General features: G+C 37.6%; 1 protein-coding gene across 5 annotated transcripts in view; it reads left to right on the top strand.

The window, feature by feature from the left end:
- Positions 1-19823, top strand: part of RAB3GAP1 (RAB3 GTPase activating protein catalytic subunit 1) — a 112663-nt gene extending 92840 nt beyond the window's left edge. For 4 of the 5 annotated variants that reach the window (XM_019454583.2, XM_019454600.2, XM_019454617.2 and 1 more), the window contains 6 exons: positions 12198-12294; positions 12388-12491; positions 12624-12739; positions 14173-14275; positions 17152-17172; positions 18032-19823. In XM_019454583.2, coding sequence (XP_019310128.1) covers positions 12198-12294; positions 12388-12491; positions 12624-12739; positions 14173-14275; positions 17152-17172; positions 18032-18268 — 678 coding nt within the window. In that variant the 3' untranslated portion in view covers positions 18269-19823. The remainder of the gene's footprint in view (positions 1-12197; positions 12295-12387; positions 12492-12623; positions 12740-14172; positions 14276-17151; positions 17173-18031) is intronic. The other variant, XM_019454592.2, reaches the window with a different exon arrangement.
- Positions 19824-23147: the final 3324 nt, after the last annotated feature.

Raw genomic sequence — 23147 nt, 5'->3', positions numbered from 1 at the left:
ATTCATTTTATCAGAGTCTTTGAAGAGGAAAAACCAAAACACTGGATCAGAACTAATATTTGAAACTGCAATCCAAGAAACCTTTCTGGAAATAAAAGAAAACCTGAATTTATATATTGAAAGAGCTCCCTGGGTATAGAGGAAGATGCACCAGAAGTAATGAACTCCAAAATACATCACTATAAAACTGCTAGAACTTAAATAATTAAAGAAAAAAAATTCTCAGGACTTCTAGGCAAAGAAATGAAAATAATTTACAAGGAAAGAGAATTAGATGTCAGATTTCTCAAAAGCAAGGCAATGTGGAGCAGCATTTTCAAGAACTGTAAGTAAAAAGTATAAACCAAAGATATTATATGCCACCAAAGTGTCCACATAGTCAAGACTATAAAAATATTTTCTCTGAGTTTTTGTACGCACACATTTCTGTACATATTCACCCTTCCTGAGGAATCTACTAGAACTGCCCTAATAGAACGTTCTGCAGTGTTAGAAACATTCTGTTGCTGTGATGTCCAAAATTATAGCTACTGGCCGTATGTGGCTATGATGAAAACTTGAAATGTGGCTAGTATAACTGAAATTTTAAATGGCTACATGTGGCTAGTTGCTTCCTTATTTAACAACATACAGGAGGATAAACTTCATCCAACCAAGATGTGACTGGGGAAACTTTGACAGAGGGCCTGTGGTGAGCATTTTATTTCTTTAATTTTAGAGCTAAGACTAAAACTGAGGATATAGGTAGAAGAAGATGTAAAACTTGTAGTAGAATGAGAAGTTGGGACAAAAAGAGGACGAGGGGGTGGGGAGGGAAGTAGAATGAGATGATTGATTTAAATATAAATAGATAATAAGTGGTAATCAGAAAATACCCATTTAAAAATTGGGTTCCACGCTGATTATGGAGCCTGCTTAAAATTCTCTCTCTCTCCCTCCCTTTGCCCCTCTCCCCAGCTCATGTTCTTTCTCTGTCTCTTTCAAAATATCAAGTAGAATAGATTAAATTAAATTAAGTTAAATTAAAATGTCAGACCAATTGCAAATACTTAGAGTTAAAGGGAATTAAGGGCACAAAAAATGTATTACTGCAAAGATAGCTACTAAAATAAAAATATAGAACTTCCTAAGGACCAGCAAAAATTGTTTTAAAAAGAAAGAACACACAACAGATAAACACACGTAACAATGATCACATCACACACAGAATAAGTCCTGTAAAATCCAAGTGTCTGCTACAAACAAGAGATTCATTGATGCAAAAAGGCTACAAAGTCAGAATGGCTAAAATAAAAAAGGTAAGAAATAACAAGTGTCGACAAAGATTTGGAGAAAAAGGAACCCTCATGCATGGTGGGAATGCAAATTGGTGCATCCATTATAGAAAGTAGTATGGAGGTTCCTCAAAAAACTAAAAACAGAATTAGCATGATCCAATAATTTTACTATTGGGTATTTACCCAAAGAAAATGAAATCACAAATACGAAAAGATAGGTGTTCCCCTGTGTTTATTGCAGCATTATTCACAAGATCCAAGATTTAGGAGCAACTGGAGTGTCTTTTGATAGATGAATGGCTAAAGAAGATGTGGTATATGTCTATAATGGAATATTACTCATCCATAAAAAAGAATAAGATCTGGCCATTTGCAGCAACATGGATAGATCTGGAAGATATCAAGCTAAGTGAAATAAGTTAGGGAAAGACAAATATCATATGATTTCACGAATATGTGAAACTTAAGAAACAAAACAGGGGTGCCTGGGTGGCTCAGTTGGTTAAGTATCGATTTTTGATTTCTGCTCAAGTCATGATCTCACAGTTCGTGAGTTCTGAGACCCACATTGGGCTCTGTGCTGAACAGTGTGGAGCCTGCTTGGAATTCTCTCTCTCCCCCCCTCACTCTGCCCCTTCCCCCGTCTCAAAAATAAATAAACTTTTAAAAAACCTTAAAAAAAAAAAAAAAACACTGAAACACAAGAAACAAGACAACTGAATAAAGAGAAAAAAAATGGACCCTTAAGAATAGAGAACAAACTGATGCCTGCCAGAGGGAAGATGTGTAGGGTTGTGAGTGAAATAGAAAAAGAGGATTATGAGTACACGTTTACTGTGATGACCACGGAGAAGTGATAAAATTGTTGAAGCATTATTATTGCCTTAAACTAATATAACACTGTACTGTTATACTTCAAAAATTAATCAAAAGTAAAAAAAAATACATAGAATAGAGATATGATTAGAGTAAGGGTATAGCCAAATTATTCCTTTAGTTTTCTGCCTATGGTTAATTATATAATTAAATTTATTTTACCATATACACAAAAAGAAGGTTACAGAGTAAATAATGGACAGATTCATCAGGTACCTGAAAGCAATAAAAGGGTTATGATCCTGATATGAAATAAGGTAGAATTAAAGCTGAAGAGCATTAAAAGATGCTTTATAAGCTAAAAGTGTATTTCACAATGAGGGTATAATATTTGTTAATGTTTATACACTAAATAACAGCCATCTGTATAAAATAGGAAACCATAGGAAGTAAGGGAAGAAACAGATTGAAACATACTCATAACAGAGGACTTTGACCACATTACTCTTTGTACAAGACAATCAAGTAGTCAAAACTAAGGAAATATCTAAATAAGATAGTAAGGCTGATCTTTTAGATATATCCCAAACACTGTACCTTAGCAATAGAAGCTGTACCTTCTTTTTACATGCACATGGAGCATTCACAAAAACTGATAGTATATTAGGGCACAAAAAAAAACACAGCAGGATTCATCATGAAAATATTATCAGTACTCTGATCTCTGCAATAAAACTAGAGATTAAAAATGAAACAGCAATAACAAGGGATGCCTGGGTGGCTTAGTTGGTTAAGCATCTGACTTTTGATATCAGCTCAGGTCTTAATCTCAGGGTCGTGAGTTCAAGCCCCACACTAGGCTCCACACAGCCTACTTAAAGATAGAAAGAAACAACAAAAAAAATCTAGGGCTTCTCCCTGGAAATTTAAAAGCCTTATATTAACTTTTAGGTAAAGGAGAAATACTAAAACAAACTTCTGAAAAATAACAAAACACTGTATATCCGAATCTATAAGACATATTTAAGGAGTCATGAAAGCAAAATCCATAGCCCTAAATACCTACGTCACAAAAATACAAGGCGTGCATGGCTGGCTCAGTCAGTGGAGTATGAGACTCTTGATCTCAGGGTTGTGGGTTCAAGTCCTATGTTAGATATAGAGATTATTCAAAAATAAATGAAAATTACTGAATTAATAAATTTCTAACTCAAAAAGCTAGAGAAAGAACAACAAAAGTAAAACTATAAGAAAACCAGAAGAAGGCAATGCTAAAGATAAAAGAGAGTGATGAAGTAGAGAACAGAAAAACATATCAAATTAATAAATATGATTTTATTTTAAAAAATCAAAATTGACAAATTGTTGCTTTAATCACAAAAGGAAAGGAAAAGCATGCATTACAAAATAAGAAATGATAAAAAGTGCCAATAATTATTGATACAGAGGAAATATTTTTTAAAAAACAATACTTTATATGATTGTGTATATAAATTTGAAAACCAAGATGAAATGGAGGATTTCTTGGGACAATACAGTATATAAAAAAATGATCCCAGTGAAGATAGAATATGTAAACAGACCAGTTTCCATAGAAGAAACAGACAATTATCAAGAAATGACCCCATAAAAAAACACCAGGCTTAAGCTGGTTTCACAGGGGACTTCATCTAAATGTTGAGAGATCAAATAGTTCAAATGCTGCTTAAATTGTTTCAGTACATAGCAAATGAAGGAAATCTTCCAAAATCTTTTTATCGTAAACTGTGACTATGACATTGGTCCCTAAGACTGATAAAGGAGGCATATCTAAAAAAAGTACAGACCAGTAATACTTAAGAAATTTAATGTAAATCCTTTAAAGTTTGTTTAGAGAGAGATGAAGCTGAGGGGCAGAGAGAGCTGAAGAGAGGGAATCCCAAGCAGGCTCCTTGCTGTCAACGTGGAGCCTGATGTGGGGCTCTATCTCATGATACCATGAGATCATGACCTGAACCGAAGTCAAGAGTTGGACACTCAACCGCCTGAGCCACCCAGGCACCCCGAATGCAAAATCCTAAATGAACAGGCTCTTACCACTTTGAGATAATAATACATGTCAACTGAGTGCAACAGTGATTTTTTTTTGAAGTTTATTTATATAATTAACTTCATTAATAGGTCTAAGAAGAAAGTATATCATTATCTTATATGTACTGAAAAAATCTTTGATAAAATTTAATACTCCTTTCTAATAAAAGATTCAGAATTAAGAATGGATGGATACTTCCTTAAAATAAAAAAATGTATATAGACCTCAATCCTAAACGAAGCATCTTAATTGGGGAACCCTAGAACTATTCTCACTAAGGTCGGGAATGAGGCAAGGGTGCCTACTGTCTCATTTAACGTTATTTAACATTATTTTGGAGACATTAGTCAATATAATTAGAAAAGAGAAAACAGAGACATAGAAGTTGAAAGAACTTTTGTTTGCAGCTGCTATGACAGTATACCTGGAAAAATCTAAAGAATCGGTGATAAAAGTAATTGAAAATAATTCAGCAAGGTAGCAGAATATAAAGTTAATATGTGTCTAGTAGCCTTCATATACACAAATAATAATCATTCTGAAGATGTGAATGACATTTTCTCTTCATTATAAGTGAAAAAAAAAAAAAAAGGTGAAATGCCTAGAAATAACCAGAAATGATAGAAATATGAATAAAGAAACACTCCTGAAAAACACACATGAATAGATATCACTTGTTCTTGGTTAGGAAGTCTCAACATCATTAAGTTCAATTCTACTTAAATTAATTTATAAATTTAATGCAGTCCCATAAAGTACGAAAAAGTCTTTAGTATGGAGCCAGACAAGTTGATACTCAAATTTATCTGGAAAAATAAACATGCAGGCTTAGGACTCAGAGGTTTGGAGAGTGACTTTTAATGGGTTTTTTTTGGTTCATGGATGTGTTTAAAATTGTGGTTTTGGTTGTACAACTCTGTAAATATACCTAAAACTATTGGATTGTACACTTTAAATGGGTGAATTGTTATTTTAAAAAAGCATACAAGAGTAGCTAAGAATGGATTGTAAAGAGTTATGAAAAGAAAGCTATGAGGCAGGTGAATGGTGGGGGGGTGGGGAACTAACCCTACCAGATATTAAAGCATAATACATAGTCTCACTATTTAAATAATATGATAATGATGCATAACTAGACAGCCCAGTGAAGGAGAATGGAAAAAACATAAATACATACAGAAATCTAGTATATGATAAAAATGTCATCTCAAATCACTGGTATGGATAGACCTTTTAATAAATCTATTTGGGATAACTGAGTAACCATTTGGCAGAAGATAAAATTAGATCTGTTTCTCATACCATACATAAGAATGGACTGAAAAAGAAAAGGGGTGCCTGGGTGGCTCAGTCGGTCAAGCCACCTGAGACTTTGGCTCAGGTCATGATCTCACTGTTCATGATTTGGAGCCCCTTATTGGATGAGCACAAGCCCCACTTTGGGTGAGCTCGATCCCCGCTTCGGGTGAGCCCTGCTTCTCTCCCTCCTCCTCCCCCTCCCTCTCCCCCTTTCTGTCCCTTGTGGGATCCTCTCTCTCTCTGCCCCTTGCTCATTTGTGCCCTCTCGCTCTCAAAAAAAAAAAAAAAAGTCAAAAGACAAATGATCAACTGGGAGAAATATTTGTAAAGTGGAAGAAATGTATGTATTACAGACAAAGTGCAAAAATACTTTAGAAACATGGGCAAGAGATACGAGGAGATAACTCATCTACCCAAAAGATAATTACCCTTAAACCTTTCAAAAGATGTTCAGCTTCATTCATAGTAAGAGAAATGCAAATTTATAAACTTCACTGAGATAACCATTTCTCACACATCAGATTGGTAAAAATTTAAAAGCTTAATAAATACCGAATGAGGCCCTGAGGCAACAGGCTCTTTCGAACATTACTGGTGAGAGGCATGATGGTACAACCCCCTATGGAGGGGAATTTGGCAGTATTTAATAAAACTTACATGTGCATTTACCCTTTTACCCAAAAAGCAATCCCATTTCTAGTAATTCACCCTAGTATTTTCAAAACAAAAATAAAGATGCACTAAGTTGTTCATTCCTGTATTGCTTGTAATTAGAAAATACTGGAAACTATCTGTATGCTCAAATTTAGGAGCTTTATTGAATAAACTGTGGTTGATCTACATAATAGAGGACTTTGCAGTTGTTTAAAAATGAGGAAAATGTCTATTAACTGATAGCGATTTTTAGGATGTTTTTAAGAGAGAAGTAAAGTACAAATGAATATATGTAATATGCTTCATTTTGTGTAAAAAGAGGGGGAGGTTAAGAAAACACTTACCTCTTTATCTTCACAAAAACAAATTTATCTTCACAAAACTGAAAGCATTGAAATTAGTTACCTGGAATGGTTGAAAGGGGGAAGAAAATATAGAGTAAAAGTGTGGAAGGGAGTGACATGTAGAGAAGAGTATACTTCCTGTACACTTTGACTTCTGGAAAAATGTTAATTGCCTGCATAATCAAAAATTAAATTAACAAGAATAGACAGGGGGGACATGACCAAAACTGAAAGCAAGGTGGATAAATGAACTCGGGTGTGATTCAAATAATAACATAACCACACTGAAACGAGGTCAAGGTTGGGAGGATAATTTAACTCCAGTAATTTATGATCAATCACATAAGATATGTTTGACTGTATACCCTCTGGTTTGGCGGGAGGTGGGAGAGCACTGCAGACAAATCCTAAACTTTGTTTTCTAAATTTGTTTGTTTTAGTTATGTGGGTAAGCAGTTCTGAAACTTTTTGGTGGATTATTGTTTGAGCAAATGAGTAATTAAATGTGTTGGTGGTGTTAGAAGCCAGAATTCTTACTGTGGAAGTGCGATGCAAACATGGAATTGAAGAAAGTGAGGGAGACCCAATGGCAGTGGATTGGAATTGGAAGTGTTGGTGTGGAACTATAGGTTTCTAAAGTATCGATAGGTATGTGGGTATATGCATATGCATATATACAAGCATATATTTCATAGCTTTCTTCTGAAGGTATCTAGAAGCAGTGACATCTCAGTAGCAGTAAACACATATATATTGATTTCTAGAACATTTCTTACTAAAAGGAACTGTGTCTTCCTCAGAGAAATGGCTGGTTTGGGAATTGGGATAAAGAAGGTATTAATATGAATGTGGAACATCGTGTGTTGCCAGAAAATAAGGAACTGCTTAAAAAGAGAAGTATTTCCTAAGGAGGTAGCTTAAAGGAACTCTTATTGTCAAAACCTGGACAAGCTGAATGACAAATAATTAAGGATGGTAACAAATTATAAACCATTGGAAAAAAGTCGGCACCCATGAGTCTCCATTGATAATTTACAGATAAACAAATGAGAGAGAAGGGAGATATTGCAGCTCAAAGATGACAGGTGAATATGGAGGGTATGCTGGAGTTGAAAACCCTTCATTTTACAGCAGTATTCATAGTAAAGATTAATTGGTTCAAGTAGGAATTAACCAAGAGATGTCCAGGTGGGAATTTGGGTGAAGAGCTTCATACTTGCATGGTTTTAAAGTGTTTCTCCACAGATTACTTCTGAATTGCAAGGAAATAATAACTATGTAGTAGAGAAATGGGGTAATACCTTGAGTGGATGGTCAAAATTAATATCACTAATAAGGGGCAGATGCAGATTGTCTACACCGAGATGTGTTGTAAGGATCCACCAGCACTTAGCACTGATCCGAGGTTGTATATTTTGCATCAAGTCATGAGAAAACATTAGGTAAACCCAAGATGAGAGACATTGTATTCTAAAAAGAGCCAAAAAAAAAACAAAAAACAAAACAAAAAACAAAACACCAAAAAAACCCCCAACGTACCATTGTAGGAGTATATTAAAGGGACACAGGAACCAACTAAAACATTTCCCAATGGCCAGTACTGGAACAATTTGAACAATAAAATAAAATACTATTGGACTGTAACTCAAAGTATAAAATAAACATCCTTGAGTCTATAGTGATACAAATAAGTAAATAAATTGGTGAGAAGAGACCAGTCTAATGCAGAAGAACTCCAAATCTATTCTGCCTACAAGGAGGTAGAGCATAAATCCCACTCCATAAACATGGGCTGTACAGAGTGACTTCCTTTAAAGAGTACAGTATTTAAATTAGAGAACATGAGTAACTTTACAGTGCAGACATCTGACAATACTGTCTTAGCCAGGTGAGCGAGGTTAACAACAGGGATAAGTCATATTGGTAGTTTCATGTGCTGTTGATATGAGGTGATGAAGTAGCACTTTACATCTCTTCACTTGATCTTAGCCAAAAGGCCGAGAAGCGATACACTTTACATCTCTTGTCTTCCCAGAAATACCTAGCCCCAGTTTGATCATAAGAAAAACATCAAATAAGTTCGAGTAGAGGCTCTTGTTACAAAATACCTGACTAGAATTCCTTAAAACTGTCAAGGGCAGTGAACACAGAGAAAGTCTAAGAAAGTGTTACATGTAAGGGGAGCCTAGAAACATGACTACCAAATATAATGTATCCTGGATGGGCTTCTGAAATAGGAAATGGACATAAATAAAAACTAAGGAAATTGAAGGACGCCTGGGTGGCTCAGTCGGTTAAGCATCCGACTTAGCTTAGGTCATGATTTCACGGTTTGTGGGTTTGAGCCCCGTGTCAGGCTCTGTGCTGACAGCTCAGAGCCCGGAGCCTGCTGCAGATACTCTGTCTCCCTCTCTGTTTCTGTCTGTCTGTCTATCTCTCTCTCTCTTTCTCTCTCTCTCTCTCTCTCTCTCTCTCTGTCTCTCTCAAAAATATTAAAAAAAAAAAAACTAAGGAAATTGAATATACAGATATTGACAGTATGATTCATAATAGCAAAAAAGAGGAACAAACCTTCATCTGTCAACTAATGAAGGAATAAATGTGGCATATTCATACAATGGCATACTATTGAGCCATAAAAATGAATGAAGTTCTGATACATGGTATAACACGAACGAACCTTAACATTGTGCTAAGAACCTTAACACTGTGCTAACAGTGTGCTAAGTGCTAAGTGAAAGAAACCAGAAATAGAAGGCCACATGTTACATGCTTCCATTTATAGGAAATACCAGAGTAGGCAAATTCATGAAGACAAAGTTAGTTTAGTAGTTACTAGGGGCTAGGAGGTGGGAGAAATGAGGGAATGACTGCTGTTGGGTAATGGGCTTCTTTTTGGGGTGATTAAGATGTTTTGGAATTAGATAATGGTGATGGTTGTATAACTTGTAAGTATGCTAAAAACCACTGAAGTGTATGTTTAAAGTGGCGAATTTTATGGTATGTAAATCATATCTAAAATTTTTAAAACTAAGGAAATATGAATAAAGTGTGGGATTCCACTTATTCAGAAAGGTGAGGGGAGGGTACTGTATTCAAAATGTCAATGTTATAGGGGCGCTTGGGTGGCTCAGTCGGTTGGGTCTCCAGATTCGGCTCAGGTCACGATCTCACAGTCTGTGAGGTCGAGCCCTGCGTCGATCTCTATTCTGTCAATTCAGAGCCTGGAGCCTGCTTCAGATTCTGTGTCTCCCTCTTTCTCTGTCCCTCCCCCATTCAAGCTCTGTCTCTATCAAAAAATGAATAAACGTTAAAAAAAATTTTTTTTAAATGTCAGTGTTATAAAAGACTGGAAAACTTCGAGATTTGTTGAGATTAATGAGGTATGACAACTTAAGGCAGTGTATGGTCTTTAATTGGATCCTGTATGGTGGTGGGTAATATAAGTCATTATGTGGTCTGTTGACAAAAATGAAATAAGGTTAGTAGACTAGATTAAAAGTATTTGATCAGTGTTAAAGGTAGTTTAGTTTATATAATCATAATAGTTTATATTTTGATTATAGAAGAAAACATTCTTAATTTGGGGAAATAGATATTTGGGGATAAAGGGACATGATGTATGTAACTGGCTTTCAGATTATTCAGGAAAAAAATGTATGTATGTATATATTATGTGCACAGAGGAGAGAGATGCACGCAATTAAATGAGGTAAAGGTGAGTCTAGGTAAGTAATCACTTGGCATTGTCTTGTACATATCCTAACTCTGTTTTTAGGTATATACCTTTAAGAAATTCTTCTACATGTGTACCAGGAAACATACCCAATAACATAACAGGAACCTTATTTGTAATAGTCAAAAAATTTGGCAGGGGGTGGAGTGGGGAAGTCTATCAATGGAGGAACATTTTATTTTATTATTTTATTTTATTTTATTTTATTTTATTTCATTTTATTTCATTTCATTTCATTTCATTTCATTTCATTTCATTTCATTTCATTTCATTTCATTTCATTTCATTTCATTTCTTAAAGTTTATTTATTTGAGAGACACACACACCACGAGTTGGGCAGGGGCAGAGAGAGGAGAGAGAGAATCTCAAGCAGGCTCTACCAGCACAGAGCCTGATGCGGGGCTGAACCCATGAAGCCGCAAGATCATAACCTGAGCCAAAGCCAAAAGTTGGACGCTTAACTGACTGAGCCACACAGGCGTCCATCAGTGGAGGAACATTTTAATATTAGCATGTATCAACATATGCAATCTCAAAAAGAATGCCAAGTGAAGAACAAGTCACTGAGGGAATGTAACTAGAAACATTGCATTTATATAAAGATTAAAACCAGACTAAACTAAGCGATACATTATTTAGGGCTACACAGCTATGTGAGAAAACTATATTATTTGTTGAGGGTGAGGTGCATGAGGGAGGGAGACTTGATCATGGAGGCAACAGGGACTTGGAAAGTGCTGGTGATACTCTGTTTCTTAAGTTGGTTGATGTGTAAATGAGTGTTCATTCTAAACAGTTCTTCTAAAATTAGTGTCTTCTAAACTATTTATAAATACTCTGGTATGTGTATTTCTTAATTAAAAAAATTTTCAAACCACAGAAAACTCTCCAAGCCAAAAAATAAAGGTTATAAGTCATTAAAGGAACAAAGCAAATTCTGAAATAGTATGTGCATTACGATTTTTTGTTAAGAAATTGCGTATGTATCTGTATCTTTGTGTTTAAATGGGAATAGAAATAAGTCTAAGAAGATAAACAGAAAAATAGGTTGCTCCTTTAGGAAGTAGGATTTCTAGACAACTTTTACATTATACTTCTCTGTATTTGTTTCTGATATCTGTGAACATTTATCATCCATGCTTACCTATGAGATTATATTTCTTTTATCTTTATTGCTCTTGAATAAGGAGCATTAAGGTAAGGTCCATGTGTTATACATAACTTCTCTGAATTTATTTATTTTTTCATTTTTATTGTTATTATTAGTATTATTTTAGAGAGAGCACACATGAGCAGGGGAGAGGGGCAGAGGGAGGGAGAGAGACAGACAGAATCTTAAGCAGGCTCCACACTCAGTGCTGAAACTGATGTGAGGCTTGATCCTACAACCCTGGGATCATGACCTGAGCCGAAATCAAGAGTTGGATGCTCAACTGACTGAGCCACCCAGGAGCCCCATCTCTGTATTTTTTTTAATCTGAAAAATAATAAAACAATTTCCATTTTGGAAAAAAAACAATAAATCAAAACAACTAAAGCAAACAAAAAAATTAGAGGAAGGTCTCTATCAGTGTTTGGAAATGTTAAGCGAGAAGCAGTTTATAGAACAGTATTTTACATACTTAGTTCACCTAATATGTATATTCAGTGTTTTAAAACATCCCGGAATAAAAATGCTCCACCATTAACGGTTGTTATCTCTAGGCGGTATAATTTACAGACAGTTTTTATTTTCTTTGTATTTCCCTTACTTGCATGTATTACGTATGGAAGCAAGAAAAGTAAAATGTGGGAATATTCACCACTATTAAAGACTGAAGTCCTGAATTGTTTTCAGTGATATTATTCTTAACATTGTTGTTGGTAGCTCCTTACCTGGATGAGTACGGCAAGGTACTAAGAGAGCTCCCTAATGCAGAGGATTTTTTTCTTTCATAGATGGCGACTTTATTCTTTGACAGCTGCATTGGTCATTTATGTAACTTTATGCCTCCTTCAGGTGCTGCACTATCTGGCAGTCCAGAAACCTGCAGACCTTGCTCGGCACCTGTTACCTTGTGTAATTCATGCAGCTGTACTCAAGGTAAAGGAAGAAGGTAAATGTCTTACTTCATTAGTCATTAGTTTATTTCCAAAATGAAAGTATATTTTGCCTGACTTAATTATGGCTTTGATCTTTTTCAAAAAAGAAAATCTGGAAAACATTTCTTCAGTTAAGAAGATTATAAAGCAGATAATAACTCATTCCAGTAAAGTTCTGCACTTCCCCAATCCAGAAGACAAGAAATTGGAAGTAAGTTTGCTGTATGTCGGGGTCTTGCCAAGTGTTCTCCCCAGTTGGCAATGATTATTTTAAAGTTACATTTTTTAAAGGCTGCTTTTTTTGCTGCTTTCCAATGTATGTTTCTCCCTTTTCCACTGTTAGGAAATCATCCATCAAATTACTAATGTAGAAGCTATAATTGCCAGAGCCCGCTCACTGAAAGCCAAGTTTGGAACTGAGAAATGTGAACAAGAGGAGGAAAAGGAAGACCTTGAAAAGTAATTGATATTTGAGTAACTTTTATCTGCAGTAGGAAAAACCACCATTCTCTTCAGAAAACTTTAATAGAATGTTGAGATTCTTTTGTTGTACCCCTATGTTATTTGTAACAAGCATCAGCTAGAGACAGAAAAATATTTAATTATCATAGAATTTGACTTCTCCTGTATTTCTGGGTGTTTGCAAGGTGGATCCATTCCTTCTACATTTAAAAACAAGTCTACCAGGTCCTTTTTTCTAGGAATGTGCCTGCAGTTGCCTGTGGAAGAGCTAGTGATTCTTTGTTACTTGCAGTGCCCCAGAGCTTTGCTTTCAGCTCTCACTGTTCTTTAACCAGTCTGAGGTGTTGTGAAATTGTATTTCTCCCCAATATTCCTAGTTATTTATTTAACTCTAAGTAAGGTTTTTGATAGCAAAGGTGCATATCTTGTGTACCTTGTGAACGTGTTTTGAAAGAGTGACCAGATGGCCTCTCCAGGATGATACAGATGACCGGGTCAATCATTTCCTCTTCCTGAGAAAGTCTTGGCACCATTACCTGTTAGTATGAGTCCCTTTCCATTGTTGCTTATGGTACTTGAAAGAAAAATGTTTTTATATGTGATAAAGTGTTTCCAAATTAGCTGCTTCAGCAACTTGAATTTATCATAATTTTAAAGTCTTCATCAGCCTTTTCAGAAATGAAATGGCATTATTGATGCTAAATAATATCATATGACAAGACATGCTATAGCTCTTAACAAGTTCTTGTTAGAATTTTATGTCTTGTGTTCGGGGAAATTTTGTCTTAGCCTTCTTTGCTCTTGAAAATTCCTTCCTTTTAAATGAGAAGAATGAACGCTAATCAAGGGAATCATTTCTAAAATAGCAGTATGAATTAGTGGTGCAGGCAGTCTCATAGCTTCAGAACTCTAACATAGGTTATCTGTAATATACATGGAGGTGCAGTGTTTCCAGCACCTAATGGCACAGTTGAGACTTTGCCCAGTAAAATGTATCTTTTACACACACACACACACACACACATACACACACACACCCCTTAAAAGAACAAAAATGAGAAATGTGGATCATTGCTTTGCTGTATACATATAACTTGGGTTTTTTTGTCCAAATTTACTGTTCGAATCTTTTATTTATTGTAGTATTTTGGAAGCTTCTAGTCTGAAAGACAGACCGAATATTTCTTTTTGCCCTTTTACAAAGATGGGTTTTTAAAAATTCTGTGAAAACAGATGAAAGGCAATAAGATTGTCATTTGAGTCTATTTTAATTCCAAATGTGACTCTTTTCTCTTGTAAAAGTTCCACTCTAGCCTTGGTAGGTTTAGCCAGTATCAATTTGAGAGTTTTCCACAACATTGATCTGGGAGACTGACACGGTGTGAACTGAGCAGCTCACTTTCTGTCCTTTCATTACCTCTCTCCCCTAGGTTTGTGAGTTGCCTTTTGGAGCAACCTGAAGTGTTAGTTGTGGGTGCAGGAAGAGGACATGCTGGCAAAATCATTCACAAGCTGTTTGTGAATGCTCAGAGGGTATGTGAATATGCTTATTGACTGTGTCATGATGTCTCCAGACCTCTACTCAGTAAGTTGCCGGTTTGATTCCCACACATGGCTGATAATACAGCTGCTGAGTGTAAGTCTCGGCATTGGGTTTGAACAATATAAAAACAGTGACTCTCAACGGTGACTTCTGAGTCTCTGAAATCCATTTTCTTTCTTACATATTTAAACAAAATTATAAGTATATTTTAGGATATAAATTTCAGAAGTCAGAAGAGTCTGAAATCCATTGTTGTAGAATCTAATAGGGACTCAGCAATGGCCACTGCAGTGCGGTAGGAAAAAACGTTGCATGCTTTCAAATTAGAATAGAGTTCAGTTTTACCAATTTTAAACTCCATGTACTCCAAATGGATTCACAGTTTTGCTTGTGAAGTTGTATATCTGTTTCTGTTACAGTGAATTGATCTAAGGAAGAGCAAGATTTCAGATATGTAGAACTGGGGAAACAGGCTTCAGGACAGAAAGCCCAGTTGCAAAAATTATCTTTGGCATTACCTCTACTACTGAGAGTCCAGGTTCAAAAGTTATGTAGTACTTTCTGACATTCATTAAAATTTGAATTTTTATGAAGGTGATGCTAGTTACACTTTGTGTGGATACTCTCTGTACTGATGATGTCAGGGCTCATTAATATTAAAGATTGTGATAAAAGTATTCTAGAGTGTGCTGTGGACAGTCCCTGACTTACGATGATTTGACTTATGATATTTGACTTTGTGATGGTGAGAAAAATATATATTCAGTAGAAGCCGCATTTTGAATTTTGGTCTTTTTTCAGGCCAGCAGTATATGCTGCACATTCCTCTCTTGTGATGCTGGGCAGGTGCAACGGCCAGTCCCCGGCAGCCACATGGTCATGAGGGCAAACAGTTGATATACTTACTTACAACTACTCTACCCAGACAACTGTTCTGGCGCTCACTTTCAGTACAGTATTTTAATAAATTACATGAGGTAGTCAACATTTTATTATAAAACAGACTTTGTGTGAGATGATTTTTACCCAACTGTAGGCTTATGTGAGTGTTCTGAGCTTGAGTAAGGTAGACCAGGCTGAGTTACAATGTTTGGTAGGATAGGTATAGTAAATGTATTCTCAACATAGGGTATTTTCTTTTTTTCTTTCTTTCTTTCTTTCTTTTTTTTTTTTTACCGTTTATTTACTTTTGAGAGAGACAGAGAGGGAGGGAGAGTGCAAGCAGAGGCGTGACAGACAGAGGGAGATAGAGAATCCCAATAAGGGTCCATGCCATCAGTGCAGAGCCTGATATGGGGCTTAAACCCACAAACCGTGAGATCATGACCTGAGGCGAAATCAAGAGTTGGACCCATAACCGACTGAGCCACTCAGGTGCTCCCAATTTAGGATATTTTCAACTTAGGATGCGTTTCTTGGGACGTAACCTGATTGTAAGTCAAGGAAAGATATGTAAGTACAGGGTGTCCTTTACCTGGAACTATGATAACTCTAGAATGACCCACTTGTGAAAGTATAATTCTCAGAATCAAAAAGAATTTTCATGGGTTTACATATGATATAAAAGCTGTATAATCTCCTTTGAGTCTGTCTGGAGTATATCTAGTTAATGTAGTCAATTTGATAGCCAAATGTACTGATCTGAATTTTTAGCAAGAAATGAAACCTGTGATTATGTGCGAGATTGCTCCCTAACTTTAAGATTTCAAGTTAAAAACCAAGTACTTAATTTCCTTATAGAGTTCTAGAAAACAGTAGATGCTTACTTTGATTTGTTTTTGTCTCTGCCATGAAACCAGGAATCAAGTTTGTTTTTGCATCCTATATCCTTTACCAGCTCACTAGCCAGCAGCTAACAACCACATTTCCTTGTCACCACCAATATGAATTTTTCTCCTGTTGCAGAAATTCTTTTCTCTGTCCTCACTTTTAAAAACTTGTGTATTAAGAGGACTTAAAATCTAATGTATTTTTATTTTTAATGCTGAGAGTATTCCTTGTTTTAGATAGTTAAACAAAATTATTTTCCACAAAATGGAAATAGCTTTTCCTCCCTAGAAAGTTAGTAAAGGCTCACTGTAAAAATACAGAAAACTAATACAGAAAATTTACATCAGTAAATATAGGAGTGTCTCATCCTTTCATTGGCCTTGTATAGCTAATCCCCTTTAAGGGATACTGAAATTACACATTTTTCCCAGTTGTACAATTGCACTTATAAAACATTTCAAACTTTCAGACCTTGTAGGGAATGCTTTTGGGAGTTGGCAGACTGTAATCCGTATAACAAGCACCTGATTGGTACATTTTTGAACTCAGATCTTAAATGTCTGGCCGTAAACCACTAAAGTTTATTCATGTAACTTTTCATTATCAACTGACACTTTATATCAATTCTAATAAATCAAGATTTTAACTTTTTAAAAAAGTTAAATTTCACTGAGAATTTTGTGTAGCATACAGCAGCTTTACATATTTATAACTTTGTGCTTAAAATTATACACTTTATTAATAAGGTTTTATAAACTTCATTATAATTACATGTGTCAGTGGTGGATTCCACTGGAATTCAACAAATAAACCACAGATTGGATTGTGTTTCAGTTTTATCAATTTTTCCCATTAAATGACATATTTGCCTGTTGAACCATCAGATGCATGAGAAGTGGGATATGTCTGCTCAATTTAACAGCTAGGTGTGTTCTATGTGGTGTGTGTTTGTCTTGATATTCTTTTGATAGGATCATGTTCCTTAATGTAGTGCATGCTGTCTCTGAAATGATCTTGAAATCTCTTGTCTAGCTCTTTTTAAACCATCTTGCTTGTTTCCTTTTCATCACTGTTTCTTTTCTCACCCTTTCTCAAGCTGACTGAATCTTCTGATGAGGTAACAAAATAGCCTTTGTCCCTCATAGTCCCTTGTTCCTTCCCATCCCTCTAACTTCATAAGGTCATTAAGACTAACCACATCTTTAACGGTCTGGATTTGGCATACCTTTCATGCTGATGTTTAGTATAACATGATTTCATATTTCCATTGCCCAAACAATATTTTTTTCTAAATCGATGGTATTTTGAAAGAAATTTAATAATCTGAGAAATGGAAGAAGTATAGTGACCAATATTAAAATGAAGGCTCTAACTGAATGTTTTTTATGTAATTTTAATGGAAAACTAGATGCCTTTAATATTGAGAACTTCTCTTTTGTGGCCATTGCTACGTTACATGGACCTCTGTCATTTCTTTATCACTTTAGCCACTCAGCAAACAAAACAAGTGTCCCAGTTTTAATTTGGCAAATGAATCTTAAAAAGAAAGAAATGAAAGAATGGAGATAAAAACCATCTTTCCAGACTTTGGGGAGAAGCAGCTCCTTCCTGGACTGAGGACATCAGACTTGAACTTGGGTTGTTGCTAGAAGAAACGTGTAGAAACCAGTACTACATTTTCCCTCTTCATCAGATGTTGGAATATGGTCCTCACTTTTCAGAGCAGATTGCCTGGCATTCGTGATCTCTTTTGTCTCTGTTACCAGTTTATTTGTAATATCTGGCTGTTCGTGCATTGTTTCAAGCTTCTTGCTTTTTCTCTGTTGGTTTTTGAATAATCATAACATGGCTGACTGCATTACTGAGTAATGTAGAACATCTTTTATGTATTTATCATGTTTGTTCATCTGTCCTTCAAAATGATCTAAGTTTAGCATTGGACTTGCTCTTGAATTTAGCATTTGATTCTGTTCAAGGCTGCAGCCATGGCTCCACCGGAGGAGGAACTGAAGAGAGTGAGCTATCCAGAAGAGAGAAGGCAGAACTCAGTGTCAGACTTCCCACCTCCTGCTGGCCGGGAACTCATATTGCGCACCACTGTGCCACGCCCAGCCCCGTACTCCCGAGCTCTGCCTCAGCGCATGTATAGTGTTCTCACCAAAGAGGATTTCAGACTTGCAGGTGCCTTTTCATCAGATACCTCCTTCTTCTAATTCTTCTAGAGCCACCTCATTTATGGCTTCAGAGACTGCTCTGACCCCTTCTGTGGGAGGGAGTTTGTGTCAGTCAGAACTTGAGAGACCATGAAGAGGACCTGTCCAGTCCAGTGATCAGGAATCATACCAGCATCTGAAAGACTTTTCCAGCTTCATGCTTGGGCTTTGTTGTATCTCGGTTTGGGCAGAGAGAATGGGCTTGAGCTTTTGAAAGATTTGCTCCCTGAAGAGATGGCCCTTGTTTGACCAGGGGTAGGGGTAGTGGGTAGGGGGATGTACAGGGACCAGAAAAACAGCAGGAGCTCTCTGTACTCCAGTGGGATTGTGCTCATTTATTCTTTCCTGTGACTGTTCCTTAGGTTATCACCTTGCATTTTTAGTCTGTGTAAACACACTTGTTGTATTTGTTAGTATCAGGTATGCAAAACAGAATATCTGTTAATTCAGATTTCTGGATATTTTGGTGGTAGCTTTTCCCAGAATCTGTGTTTTTGAAATACTAAATGACATTCTGTTTATTCAATCATCTAGTGGCCATCCTTATTGTATTAATTAACTTTTGATGAGCATTTTGAATATTCTAGGAGAAAGCCTAGAATTTCACATAGTTTCTGTTTTTCCACGTAACTGTGACTTAAATGTATTCCTTCTGAGAAAACTATATATTGAATGTTACTGCAAATTAGTTTTATATCTTGTAAGGTTTGTTTATTTTACGTGTTGGTTGCCAGTGAGATATCAACCTGCAAACTGTTCTCTTCTTGCTGTACAGCATGCATTCCTTTTTTTTTTTTTTTTTTTTTTTTTTTTTTGTAATTGTTGACACTATGTTTAATGGAGTAGAGATGAGCACATTGCTACAAATACAGCTTTGGAACATAGAGATTATCATGCAGTTAGTATAATTTGGTGTATATGCTAATGTAATGATTAGAAGATTATTTCAGTGAACTATTTTGCTTTTGCATTCTAGATAAAGTGAAAATAATTGATGGGGATGTATATAGCACCCAGCATAAGAATAACAGCAACATAATTTCTAGTTATGTGGTGATCAAGATTTATTAAGTCTGTGTTGCTGTATGGCCTCTGTTCAGTAATCTCAAATCTATTTTTAAGCCTAAAATTCCCATTTTAATCCAAAGCAAAAAATGGTTATACTGAAGCATAGACCTTGCGTATATAATTTAAAGAATTAATAGAGCTGTGTAAACCCTGTTATATTATTTTTGTAAAAAAAAAAAGTGTGTACATATATATGTATATATGCACATATATATGTATATATGTACATATGAAGTAGGGGAGGCCCTGGTTGGTTACCTCCCAGCCTTCACAGTGCTTTTCTCTGAGATGCTTTACTTGATTGCTGTTGGTAAACCATACCAATGCAGGCCTGAGGACTGAGCGCTGTACCAGGTAGAAAATGTATCTTTCAAGGACAGGGTTTGTCTGCTTCCCATTGAGGAAGTTAATAGTAAAGAAACATTTTTCAAAGAGGTTGGACTTCAAAATGGCATTGTGAGTCTAATAAAAAGGAAAGTCTTGCTTTCTTTGGCTACTTTTCTTTTCTCTCCTCTGGTGAGCACTTTATTCTTATTTCAGTTAGTTTTATCCTGTCTCATGTCTCCCTAAATATTTGCAGCCTGTGGAGTCTTGTAGGGGTCTTAAGAACATGCTTTGTACCTTCTTTTTTATTGGCAGTTACCCCAGTTTACTTTCATTATAGTTATGAGTAGGGGAGGGGCAGAGAGAGGGTGACACAGAATCCAAAGCAGGCTGCAGGTTCCGAGCTGTCAGCACAGAGCCCAACGCGGGGCTCAAACTCACGAACCGCGAGATCATGACCTGAGCCAAAGTCAGATGCTTAACCGAATGAGCCACCCAGGTGCCCCTTGGGTTTGTTTCTTGATTGAGAGGGAAGCCATTGGAGAATATTGAACAAGGGAGTGTCATGATCTTACGTTTACAGAATTTGAGTTGTGGCTGCAGTGTGGACAATACACTGATGAGGCAGGGGTACAAGTATGGTGTATATTTTGAAAACAATGCACAGAATTTGCTGATGGAATCCATGAAGGTATGAGTAAGTCAAGGATGACTCAAGGTTTGGGACCTGAGTAACAGTAAGTGATGCTGTTATTTGTTGAAATGAAGAAGACAGAGGGAAGAGCATTTTGGGGGGTGATATAAGATCCTGAGTAACATTGTATTAATTTTGAGGTAGCATTTAGATACCTGTGGTGTAGCAAGCCTTTAAGGTGGCCCCCACTGATCCCTGTCTCCTGGTATTCACACCCCTGTGGTAGTCCCAGCCTCCATATTTTGACCAATGAACATGGAGAAAGCATTGGTATGGCACTTCCAAGATTAGGTTATAAAGGATTTTGTAGCTTCCGTTTTGGCTGCATGTTCTCGTGTGTCTCTCTGTCCCTCTTGTCACTTGCTGTGGGTGAAGTCAACTTCCATGCCACAAACAACCCTAAGGAGAGGCCCACATGGTGAGGAAGTGAGGACACCTGCTGATGGCCACGTGAGTGAGCTTGCAAGTGGATTCTCCTCGGTCTCAGAAGTCCGTGGCCTCTTGAGGAACCAAGAGCCAGACGTACCCAGCTCACTGTGCGTGGATTGCAGACCCTCAGAAACGGTGTGCAATAATGTTTTTATTTTAAACTCAGTTTCAGGGACAGTTTGTTTTACAGAAAAAAATTACAGAATACCCAAGTGATTATGTAAATTTGGGGTTTAAGGATGAGGTTAGAGCTTGTGCAGTAAATCGAGGTCAGACAGGATGAGAGCCCTGAGGGGTGCTGAGTACAGTGCAAAGAGACTGAACCCGAGATCTGGAAGAGGAAGAGAACTGCCAGAGGAGACTAAGAAGGAACAGCCACTGAGGTCAAAAGAAAACCATGAGTGTGATGTTCCAGAAGCTAGGAAATAAAATATTTGAAGAAAGTGGGAATTGATCAACTGTGTCAAGTGCCACTGAGATGTGGAATAAGACGCAAGCTGAGAACTGCTTGTTGCAAACCTGTGGATGCACAGGAGCACCTGCATGCAGAAAGGTAACACTGTTTTTACTGGGAAAGAGCAGGGAAGTTCCTGGCTGGAGGGCAGGTGGGTGCACTCACCACTTCTACCCTAGCCAGTTGGGGCTGTGGTTGCTGTGCACTGTTCCTTGCCAGGAATCGGAGGCCGGAGGCTATAAGTAGGGTACAATACAGGGTGAGAGCATGAAGCCACTGTTTCAAGCCAGCTGTGACCCAATTCCCTGCCCCACCCTTGCTGCCAGCTCCTTCTGAGCTCGCTGGGGAAAGGATAGATCTTGGCGCTCAACAAATGCTGAATGAATGAGTGCCTCTTGATAGCAAGTGGAGGGGGGGCACTGATTTTTCTGGGTTCTAATTTTGAGCTCTTGGGCACCTTGAAGCCAGAATATTTCAGAATATGAGCTCCTGGAAGCCGGACAACTGCTGCTGTCCTTTCTCTAGCTCTGAGAAGTGGAGCATGGCATCAACCTAGATAAATGGGTTTGGCTAATTCTTTATCTAGAATAAAGCTAGTTCCTAGTAGTGTGGCTTCTTTGCCAGCAGTTTTCCCCCTGGCAGCTTGTGATGTCTGACAGGTGGTCATGGATAAATCTCCCTCAAATGAGCAGTCTCATCTGTTGCAGGGAGTGTTCCTGGGGTGGGCTTATCAGCCGAGGAAGGTGGCTGAACAGAAGGCCCCCACTCGGCCCCTGGTCAGAGAAGACAGGGTGGCCCAGTCTCTGATTGGTCTCTGGGGAGCTCTCCCCTTGTCCCCTCTGTGTGGCCCTCCTCGGCAGCAGGGGTCTCTGGAAGCTTTTGGCAGAGGCCTCAGTGTCTTCTCAGAGGCACACATCCCCCTGCTGCTTTCCAACCGAATGAGCCTCTCTAAGGAAGCCACATTCCTTCCCTCTCTGGTTGGTAAGAAGCTCGTAGTCCCCCCCAGGCAAAACCATGGTAGAATATTCTTTGTTTAAGTTTGCAGATTTGTCTTCATCTTGTCCCAGAATAAGGTGGATGAATGGCCTGTGAGGAGATGTGTGCAGGCTGGGCCAGCTCATGCCATAGGAGCTGCTAGTTGGGTTTAAAGCTGGTGAGTTGACTATTTGCAGTACGTAAGCCTGTGATAGAAAGTATTCTCCAGGAAAGAACAGAACAAAGTTCTGTAACAAAGTACCACAGACCACGTGGCTTAAAAACGGCAAAAATGTATTGTGTCACAGTTCTGGAGGCTTTGAGTTTGAAATCAAGGTGTTGGCAGGGCCACGCTTCCACTGAAACCTGTAGGGGAGGATCCTTCCCTCCCTTTCCCTTGCTTCTGGTGGTTGCCAGCAGGCCCTGCTACTCCTTAGCTTGTAGCTACAGCACTTCTGTCTGGGCCCCTGTTGTCACATGGCTTCTCTCCCAGGTGTCTGTGTCTGTTCTCTTCCTGTGACACCAGTATGACCTCATCTGAACTGACTACATCTGCAGTGACTGTTTCCAGACATCACATTCTGAGGTACAAGGGGTTTAGGAGTTCAACACGCCTTTCTTTTTGGAAGGGAGCAGGGGGGTCACAGTTCAACACATAAAAGCACCATTCACACAGAAGCCATCCGGATGGACAGATGCCCATCCAGTCAGTGGTAGGCCATGGAGACTGATGTGTAAAAGCATCGACCTACCTCCAGACAGAGGTAGGTCTCAATCTCTGCCTTCTTTATCAGCCGCGAGACACTGGGCAGGTGCCTAACATCTTCCTTTGCCAAATGGAGACAAAAGTAAGCATCCAGCACATTGTAAAAAAATTAAGATACCATCTAAAAAATGCCCAGCATGGTACAGGCCATTGTTTAATAAAGACAAGC

This window comes from Panthera pardus, unplaced genomic scaffold (assembly GCF_024362965.1).
Source record: "Panthera pardus isolate Hobbes unplaced genomic scaffold, ASM2436296v1 HiC_scaffold_10, whole genome shotgun sequence".
NCBI lineage: Eukaryota > Metazoa > Chordata > Mammalia > Carnivora > Felidae > Panthera > Panthera pardus.
Note: the sequence above shows the minus strand (reverse complement) of the source record. Positions and strands in the feature narration are given on the sequence as shown.